The sequence below is a fragment of the Trachymyrmex septentrionalis genome, unplaced genomic scaffold (assembly GCF_001594115.1).
Source record: "Trachymyrmex septentrionalis isolate Tsep2-gDNA-1 unplaced genomic scaffold, Tsep1.0 scaffold114, whole genome shotgun sequence".
In the NCBI taxonomy this organism is placed as follows: Eukaryota; Metazoa; Arthropoda; class Insecta; order Hymenoptera; family Formicidae; genus Trachymyrmex; species Trachymyrmex septentrionalis.
Window position 1 is genome coordinate 24,897 of NW_017304269.1, and position 11,378 is coordinate 36,274.

The 11,378-nt window shown below is 31.1% G+C and overlaps 1 protein-coding gene across 1 annotated transcript in view; it reads left to right on the forward strand.

The window, feature by feature from the left end:
* The first annotated feature begins 586 nt into the window (after positions 1 to 586).
* LOC108753683 (trehalase-like) overlaps positions 587 to 11,378 on the forward strand; it is a 23,959-nt gene continuing 13,167 nt past the window's right edge. Inside the window, exons 1-2 of the mRNA XM_018495510.1 lie at positions 587 to 892; positions 6,512 to 6,628. Coding sequence (XP_018351012.1) covers positions 786 to 892; positions 6,512 to 6,628 — 224 coding nt within the window. The 5' untranslated portion in view covers positions 587 to 785. The remainder of the gene's footprint in view (positions 893 to 6,511; positions 6,629 to 11,378) is intronic.

The window sequence follows — 11,378 nt, forward strand, 5'->3', positions numbered from 1 at the left end:
TTTTCAATATAAATACAAAATATTCTTTACCTCATACAACAATTGCTTAAAATGATTCTATTTTGTAAAACTTATTTTTAACACTAGTTAAAATAATATTTTGGACTTTTTTCATTCTTAAGGATAAGCGCAATTGGATATACGCTTGCCTTTCGCGTTCTTTTATTTTTAATAATTCGAATATTCCATTACATACGTATATCGGAATATTTCGATTATTAATAATAAGCCGAAATATTCGTACTGTCCCGCACTCGATCCATTCTGTTCACAAAATTAGAACTACTGAATGGAACTTATATTAGAAAGAACCAACATCTTAAGTTTACCCACATTATTACAATATGATACCTTTAAATGATCTATGATATTGCCTTAACGGCGATTGTATAGCTTTTTTTCCTCGAGCTATGTCATTTTCCGCTATTAGCCTCAATTTGGCGCTTATCTTCTGCACCGGATAAATGGCACGGTGGCGCGTACTTTTCTTCCCGAAATTTGCATAGTGCGCACCGTGCACGTAATCAACGGCCGGCCGGGGGAGAAGTCGCCCACTTGCCTTCGCCGAACAGGCGTTATCGGCGAACTCACGCTCGTAACGCAGATATAACCGATCAGCAAGTACGCGCTCGGTTATATCGTCCGAGATACGGGGACAGGAACTTATTCAATTTTTCACTGCCGTTGATTATACGCACACTTTTACGATATCAACGGATCTCGTTTGCCTTGCCGTACGCGATCGACGAGTATTAAACCTGCGTGTTGAATACTTACAACGGAACATGATCGTGGTTCTAATAATCTTCCTTGTAATCGGCCTGAACAATGCGGCCTCGATCGCGCACGTCAACCGCACCACCTACCCTGGACCGGCGGATCTTTGTGACAGGTGAGTGAAAAACAGAAGCTGCGCATAATCAAAGAAATAGGAAATAGGGAATAAAAAATAAGAATTTCAATCTATCAAAAACTGTGTATTCTACAGTACAGTGGTTCCTGATAGGTTGAAATTCTTATTCTCCGTCCCCTATTTCTTTTATTCTGCGCAGCTCTTCACAGACTTCTATAGTATACTGAAAAAAATTTACGAAATTTTGAATAAATATTTGTTTAAATAGTACCAATGAGACCATTTACTTACAGTAAATAAAAAATAATTGAATAAATATTTGTTTAATTTAAAAAATTATACTTAATTTAAGTATTATTTTTTTTAATCGAATAAATATTTATTTTCTGTAAGCAAATGGTTCCATTGGTACTATCTAAATAAATATTTATTCAAATTCTATAAATTTTTTTCAGTGTATATACTAAACCGCTAACTGTCCCATACCTATGACATCATTTCTCGTGAGCAGGTAGAGCATACTAAGCTAAATCCAAAAGTTCTTTATCATTTTGCAATTTTCATTTTGCATTTTGCATTTTAATAGTTAACAAGATATTAATTTATAAAAATTTCCCAATAAATGCGTATCCATTCGATCTAAAACAAGCACGCAGCGCAATACGACCGTTTAACGTAAAGAGCTATTTTCTTTCGTTGTTCGTGCATAGCGCAGGCCGTTTGTAATAAATAACTTTCTGCACGTCCAGTATCGACAGTGTCTATCCTATCCCGTCGCGTTTGTAGATTAGTAATATTCAGCGATTTTTAGAAAATCATTATATACAATAGTTTCCGTGGGAAAATTTACTTTAGAAAACTTAGAAAAAATATTCTTAAAACTTACTACCAAGAAAACCTAAGAAATATGAAACATATGGACACTTTAAACTTTTCTTTAAAGTAACTTTAACTACTTGCTTAAAGAAAAGAATTGAAATACATCGTATGTAGTATCGAGTAAAGGATTGGAATATTATCGTGTGTATAAATTCTTAAGTTAACTATCGCTGCAAATCTATAAGTTATTTTATGTAATGACGTATTTTCGTGCAACTAACTAAAAGTTAAGAGTTAATAAATATTTATTCTCAGAAAATATTTAATTTATTTACCTAAGGAACACATAAAGATCAAATTGTTTTGATCCTTAAAATCAATGAACAATCAAATTATGTAATAAAAAATCATTTGTAAATCATTTGTCAAAATACGTCATTTTGACTTTCTCTCGACTTGATGTGTTTTTTGGATATTTACTTTGATTTAATAAATAAATATGAAAGAAATGCTAATTAAATCAAATTAATGATTTTCGTATATCAAATAAATATTGTATATGATTATATTTAGTAAATATTCAACTAATTCTATTCAAATAAATATTTATTAAAGTTTATAATACATTTTTCCCCAGTGTAAATTTGACTAAAGTTTCATTATTTGCTTTATCGATCGTTTGTTCAATCGATTGCTTCCATATGGACATATTGATCTTTCATATGTAGAACATTACACTTTCGACACTTTTTTCCCCTTTTTCACCCTGTTTCTTAGAAATTTGTCCAAAGGAAGTTTTACCATTTTCTGTCTTGTAAACGTTTCATGTTTATTTTTTAATATATCTTTCCTCTCTCTCTCTCTCTCTCTCTCTCTCCCTTATCAGAAAGTTTTTAAAAACATTTTGATAGAGAATAGATGTACAAATTTAGTAAACGCATGTGAACGTTTACAGAAATTGATGTTGATGTTACCAAAAGTAATCTTGTCCAAATAACTCAACAGTTTTCTCTTCTTCGGCAGACTTTTATAATCACACAAAGAAACATGCTCATGTCAAAATTGTTTCAAAGCTATTTATAAACAGAAAAAAAGATTTGCTAAAATATCTAAAATTTGGATAAATCATATCTGAAAATAACTTTGTTACACTATCAAAACTATTATGCATAAAATGCTCAAACATAATGCCACAAGTAATTTTGACATTCTAGTAATAAGCTTGAGCGTCCTACATAATTATTTTTATGATCAAACACAATTACTTTCACATTTGTATCTAACTCTAGATATTTTAGCAAAATCGTGCATTTATATATTTTTAAACGGCAAAGTAAATGCAAATTTGGCACGAATTCATACAAAGTAATCTTGGTACCACTGAAGCTTTTGCAGTCACTTGGACCATTTACCAATCCCGCATTCGGCAGTCAGGTCATTCGTAGTACAATGAAACTTTCGCCATTGTCTCGAGGACACAATTACACTCCTCGTCAGAATACTTATCGCTACAAGAGATAACTTCTTGATAAATGTTTGTATAATTCCCTGATATGTACTTTCGTATCATCTGCGAGTTTCGTATCATCTTTCGAGACAACATAAAACTGCTTTTGTTACTGTTCATAATTATTTATAGTCTGGTCAAGCAGATAGAGGAATATTTACATACTTTGTTAAGGATCGTCGTTTCTTAATTACGGAATTAAGCTGATTTAGTTGAAGTTTCTCAAAGAAGAAATCGGGAAGGCTAATTAAGAGAGAGAGAGAGAAGTTACAAGTTCCATTAATTGATTAGTCTCTTGCTTGGCTATAAGATAATGTAAAATTAATTGTCAAAGATAATATAAAACACGCACATTAGAATACAATAATATAAAATTAATTAATTAGTTAATTATATTTACTACATATATACGAGTAAAATTATATTTACTACATATATACTACATATATACTCGTATGATAAATAAAATAAGTCCAAATGTGTTCTTTATACAAATTTTATAACAGCAGTATTTTTAATTACATTGTAACAGATGAGAAAAATGGATTTGCATCGCTTTTAACTTTTAAAAAACTTGATCGTTTAATATTATTGTATTCTATAGTTTCTCCTGTTCTATACTACTACTTAGCTTTTCAAGAAGCCATAGCCATAAGTACAAAAACAGCATTCTATTTGAACAAAATCTTCTAAATATTCTGATTCTAAGACAGAAACGTTAATAAATAAGTATAATTAAACTAAGTTATTAAAACCTATCAAACGTAAAATTTAAATTAACTTTTTATTTTAAAAAAATTTAGTATTATTTTGACGTTTAACTACTTCAAAGATAACAAAACAAATAAATGTTTACATCTGCTTTATCTTAAGAAACGTGTTTCATTTACACTCACATTTATGACTTCACGTCGAATAAAATCATTATCAAGTTGAAAAATTAGGGTACTGTGATAATTACTTATTTGCTAGTAATCTAGTAGATAACGTTAGTATACGTTTGCACTTAAAAAATAAAACAATTGATAAAATCACGAGTGAAAGTCATTTGTTTTTCTTTCTTTCAGTTACATGAAATTTTTTACATATACTTTATTGATGGCTTATCGATTAACAACAATATAAATTATATCATTATATATAATTATATCATTATATGCAGAAGTTTTAGTCTTTTTTTTTTAATTTTCTTTCATTTACATGTAATACGACTACTTTCTTTTATTTTTTCAACTAAATCGTATAATTGACGATAATATTAATTTTTTTAATTTAATTTTAAAATTGGAAAAACAGTTATGAAAATGTTCGAGGCCATGAGAATTGTTTATAGTGATGAATGTTTGTTACGTTTGACTAAACCCGAATAAACCAAGATCGATAAAAGTTCGAATGATAAAATAAAAAAGATCATATTCATTGCATTTTTAATTTCTCAAGGCATAACAAGGAATTTATTCTTGCACCGCTATGAACTCCCATTTCTATCTGAATGTACTGGATCATCTTTACAAAAGGATTCAACGATTTCGACGAGACCAATGGAAGGAAAGAGATTTTTTACTGCACGACAACTGCTTACACAGCTGGAAAATTGTTACCCAATTTTTAACACAAAAACAAATTTTTATACTTCATTATCCTTTATATTCACCTGATTTAGCTCCATATGACTTTTTTCTGTTTCTTTAATTCAAATTGCCCATAGAGAACGCTACGACAATTCAAGGAACATGTGAGACGTGAGAATTAAAGAGAATTTTAAAAGAAATTTATTAAAAAATTTTCAAAAGTTATATGAACGTTGTAATCGTTGCTCTCTAAAACTTTTTGAGCCAGTCTTAAAAAGAGTGAAAACTTTTCATTCTTTTTAAAGAGTAAAAATTTTTTACTCTTGAACAAGAATGGCAGATTTTTTACTCTTTTTTAAAGTAAAATTTCATTCTTTTGGATTCACTAAAATAATAAAATATCAATCCTTTTTTTGAAATGAGACTTTATTCTTTAGAGTGACTTTCACTCCAAAAGAGTGAAATCTCACTCCAAAAGAATGAAATTTATAATACAATACATGGTCATAATAGCGAAATTCGAACAGTCGTATTATTACTTATTATTAGCACTCGATTTATTTTACAAAGTTATGCATATGAAATTTTTTAATCCCTTTTTGATACTCTACGATCCTAGTTATGTTTCAGTATTGTTCAGCCCAAATTGGGCATAATCCTTTGTTAAATTTATTTGGGATTAATTATATGATAATTCGGAGGAAAGGAATTAACAACTAAGGATCAAAAAAATTTTCAAACTGATCAAAAAAATTAAAATTAATAATTTTACTTATTGTTAGAAAATTCAAACGTTTAATACAGTTATTACATTAAATTGCTAACTTTGCCGAAAAATAAATCAAATAGAAATAATTAATTGTATCTAGGATTATTTAATGATTGAAGATATACTAATAGCATTTTTAATTTAATCCTGAATATACGCAATGATTTTACGGACCTTCATTACACATGCTATGGATCTTTTGTGTCCTATTTTTGTTAATAACTTTTGTTAATAATTTTTGAACAAATAGTGACCATCACCTAAAACTTTTTGAAGGTCACTTAAAGTCATGACCTTGACAACATATGTCAAGGTCAAGGTCATCGAAGAGATGTCTCTTGATGTGAAGAAATACCAATAGTAAACATAGTTTTATATCCCAGATATAGGGAAATTAGATTTTTTTATGTTATATCATGGTTCCTTTTATAAGTTGAATTTTCGTATACTACGCTAGAACTTATCATAATGAACTTATATTGTATATACGCATTTGTTTAAGCATATGATCGCAAATATAAAGCACAATACAATTCACATGAAAGTGTTCTCAACAAAGCATATAATATGAGCTAGGTTCTCCGTATTGTGCGCACGGTGTACTTTTGTGAAAGTCAAAATTTTGTAATTTATTATTCCTCTGAATAATTAATCAAAGGTGTTGGTTTATTTCTTCATTCTAAGTTATCTCGTAACTATTTGTGTCGTAAAATAAATTTTTTATGTATATTTGAGATGTGATGATTAATTCGCCTCCAGGAGAATTACTCTGTAGGCTTTTCAATAATGACTGTTTTGATTTGTACTATCCGCAACTGCATTGACACAGTCGAATAATAAAGTTCGAAAAAATCTGTTAATTTAACGTTAGTCACTGTGGAACGTACTGCATTACGTATTGCAAACATCGCCGCGTAAAAATATTGAATTTTTACTTAATCATCAATGTTTGATAATTACAGTTATCGTTACATTTCTGTATTGATTTTCAGCCAAGTTTACTGTGAAGGGCCTCTATTACGTACGGTGCAGCTCGCTGGAATTTTTAATGACAGCAAAACCTTTGTGGATCTTTACCAGTTACACGATCCAAATGTGACCGTCGAAAAGTAAGTTAATGTCTCGATAAAAACAAGAAAATTGAAACGTAATCTCTTCTATGAAACTTAATCTCTTTCTCTCTTTTAAAAAAATGATAAAACAAAATTGTTTCTGTCATTTCGTATGTCTTTCTCAATGCACTCTATTTCCTTTTGCGGATATAACTGTATGAAAAAAAGGTAAATATTTATTTTTACACAGCCCGTCCCAAATGACTTCCGAGTAATTGACCTTGATATTGACCTTTCGCGGAGTTCTCTCGCTACTTGTTAAAAAATTACTGATGAAATAAATTTTCCACGTGGATTTTCGACTTTCTACATGAAGCGAGATCCACTCCACCTATACTGCATCCACGGCAGTGAGCTCTATACATACTAGAGATTGGAGTAAACCTTCCCTATAGTAATGGCGGCGGGGAGAGGGAGGGGGCGGCCGACTGTGCGAGAGTGACAGCCACGCATGTTGGATGGAGACCCTTTAATCAGAGTCGCGACACGAAATTTAAGCCGACTTTTGCAGGGTAGTAGTTTTAACAAAATCGATAACAGAGAGAAAAATATATTAGTATCTCTGTCCTTAACGCGTTTCTAATCTACTTGCGCTGACGGCAACTGACAAAACACGCGTAATGTTGTATTCTATATTTTGTATTAAAAGTTATTAAAGAAAGTTTTTAAAAATGGTTGGGTATACAGACCCATTTTGTAATAACTCAGTAGCCAAAGGCTACATACTAAAAGCATTTCCTCGAAATTGCGAACGTTGTGCTTTATGAATGAAAAATGTTGGCGAAAGATATTGGGGAAATGGTGTGAAAAATTGAACGCTTGCAACAGCAAATTCTTTTCTCGCGTTATTTCGACATGTAATGTAAGAAATCTATTTGTTAATACCTTTAACCTTTAAAATAATTCATTTCAATTATATTTTGTTAAAATTTAAAAGTAACACGAATGTAGGTATTCAAATATAGGCGGGAATTGTTAAAACATGCTGGACCAATCAAAATGCGGCTTTCTCATGTTGCGATTTTTATTAGAGGATCTCTAAGTATACCTACCCAACACACGTGGCTGTCACTCTGGACATATGCATCCTCATATGAGGACGTGTCTCTCTGATCCACATGTGAAACTCACATGACCCGCACGAGTGATGCGCACGCATATGAATCTCACTATTGCTCGCATGCGTGCGGCATTCATAGCAGCAGTAGCTGCTTAACGGCTCTATATTAACATCTGCATCATAGAGGAGGAAAGGGCAAGAAAGAGTATTTGACGTTATTATTATTATTACTATTACTATATTTTAGATCATGCCCTCCTTAGAAAAAGTTTTCGGATACCCAAGCCATAAGTCGTAAAAAATTGATCAATCACAGTCGAATATGAGAAAAACGTGCGTGCATGATATCACGCTTGACATGTTGCATAAATGCGATTCATTGCGCTCGCACGCATGCCCTCATCACGTTGTGCGAGCAGTATAATAATAGCATGGTATGCGCACGGCGTGATACGCACGGCGTGATTGCATAATGCGATTCATTGCGCTCGCACGTATGCCTCCATCACGTCCGCGCCGTGCGAATAATCCACGATGTGCGTGCATCATGATACCACTATGCGGGCATTTTGTTATCCGAGAGGCTAATGGTCTGTTTTCTGTTCCTGCACTAGGTTGCTCTAGAATTCTCTTTCTCGTTTTAACAAATATTAAACTATGGCGACTCACCACCAGAGGTCCAACGGGACTTAAAAATGAGATAGATACGTTTTGTGGCGACTCGCCATCCAACGGGACTCGTTCGGATTCACAAAAACACCGCAGCCACGCGAATTTCTTTTGAATAGAATAGCAATCTAAATTGATTTGATCTACATTGGTGACCCTGACATGATAAACAAATACATCAATGTAAATCAGCTCTCTATGAAAATGGAATTCGTCCATTAAGGAGGCCTAGTGGTCATCTTTACGAACACATATGGATCCCTATGAGGGACTGAAATACGTGTGCATGTTTTTTTATTGCTATTCTATTTAAAGGAAATTTGCGTGGCTACAGTGCTTTCGCGAATCCGAGCAAGTACCGTTGGATGGCGAGTCGCCACAAAACGTATCTATCTCATTTTTAAATTCTAAAAGTGTATATTAGTTTAGCTGCAGGAAACAGACCTTAAGACTGCTCAAGAATACCCATTGCTTAAGAGTATACATTGAGCTTTATGACGCAACTTAGACAGTAACAGCTGAAACTCACACAGGATGTGCCTTTTTGATTAACCAAAATGGTTAGCCAATCTGTGTATAAAAGATAGTTGTGATTGTTGCAGTGCACGCGCATGATAAGGGAGATATATATATATTAACTGATGTAATTTTAATCATTTTCTTATTGTATTTGTCTCACGAATAAATTAATTGGTTTTTATATTTATATCGTGTGCATACATGTCTTTGCTTCGTGGTTAGTGATATATTACTTAATGTTTGTAATAGTCTTTATATGGTTATATTACAAAAAGAATAAAAATAAAAAGTGACATAGCTTAAAAGTTTTTACAAATTTCATTCAGCCCGTTAAAAACAATGATAGCAGTAAATGATGATAACGATGATACAATTTATATATTTTGTAACGCTTTGTATTTTAATTCTAAATCCGGTAAAAATTGGATCTAGTGCCAAAATTGCAGTCCCATATTGATTGCACTGAGATCGCCCATCGGACGAAAACTTACTTATTATATATGATGTCTGCATATAAAAAATCCTTATGTATATGTAAAAATGTATATTTAATCAAAAATAAATGTCCATTTTTATCTTAATCAACATTGTTTTTCAATAAGTGACACTTTTTTTTTAATGCGTACTCTTGAGAACATAATTGTTCAAGAATACGTATTTTTATCTTTTTAGTAAAATTAATCTCCTGTAAAAATGAGTGTTTATGTCTGATAAAATTTTAGTTCAAACTATTGTATTATATAAGGAATAATTTAAGCAGCATTTTACCTCAGATTCTTATACAAGTTATATAGCATGAAGAAAAAAGTGCATACTCTTAAATGGTCCTATTCTACATTTTAATATATTTCAATATATTTTTTTAGCAAAGAGAGAGGAGTACATTCCATAATTTAAATAAATAAATTTTAAAATAATTCTCCTTTTTCTCTCATTAATTTATTCCTAAAATGTCAAAGATGATTGGAATAATATCAAAAGTAACACATTTGTTTATAATTTAAAAATAATTTATAAGAAGCAAGCAATGAAACAAAGGCAACATAAACTGGATAAATGAAGAAAAAAATATCGAGCATAAAATCGAAAATCTTAATGTGATATTACTAATAATAATTAATACAATTTTTATAAATGAAAGATATTATTATAAACGTATTAAAACAATAGGAGGCTATTTTACTCACTTGTACTTTAGATATAAAAAAGTTATTTTCTCCCTCTTGTCTCCTCTCTTTCTCTCTTCCTCTCCCCCCTCTCTCTCTCCCTCCCTCCTCCCTCTCCCCGTCTCTCCTAATATTTTTTTTCTGTTAAAATTGCAAAATAATCAATTATATAGCGGAATGAAAAAATTTCATTTCGAAATACAAAAGCATACTTACATATTATAATTTCGATGTGTCTTTGATCTGTAATTTTACGCACACTTGACGCTCGATCTTCATAAATATGTCATTTCGATTGAAAGAGCATAAGAGTGTCGTTTTAAGCTCACTTAATACGGGACATAATTACTCCTATGATGAAGATCTTAATTACATCAACGGCAGGTAAAAGCAAATACCCGAAAATTTATTTCCTAAAATCAAACTCGTACTTAAGATAATGATTGTTTATATAGATATAAGATTATATCAACGATACTTTAATGTTAATTGAACGATATTCACAGCGAAAACAGATATCGTAGCTGCATAATAATCTTTATACTTTATTGTCGATTATAAATGAGTTTTGAACCAATCTTAACGTATTCAGTGATTAACTAAAGAAATATCTACAATATCTTGTTAACACATAGATAAAATCATCAGATAAACAACAGATAAAATTAATCTTTCACTGCTTATGAATCAAGGCCAACAAATTATATCGTTTGCCATAAGTAGTTCTGCCAAAATTTTGCCATAAGTAGTTCTGCCAACTAAATTAAATTATCAATTAATTTAACAATAAACTGGCATTATTTACACAGAAATTTCAATGAAATAATATTTAAAAATAACTCTTGGTAAAATTCAATTTTTATCTTATCATGACATTTTGCTCTTGGAATGATTTTTAAGCTTTACACGGACACTATAAGATACACGAACATCGCTTTTTTGCACGAGCGTGATCGATTCATGAACGCGATGATCAGATTTCTTAATGGACACTTTTCGCTAATAAATCTATTGCACTTTACATGCAGTGATCATGGATTTACTCCGCGTTAAATTACTGTTCAGAGATTTATGGTTTCTTTTTTATGATGCCATCGACTTTCGTATGATTCGAGTTTCAAAATTTCTTCAAATTTTTTTTCGCATAGGATTATGTTCCCTTGTGACTTCATTCTGATTTCGATAACAAAGACAGTGTGGACAATAAGTTAAATACTAGGATTATGTAGAGTATCTTGTTTAGGATCTTGTTTATTATCGGATTCGCGTCTGTCTGTGACGTATATACATATACATATACACATATACATATTATATATATATATATATATAT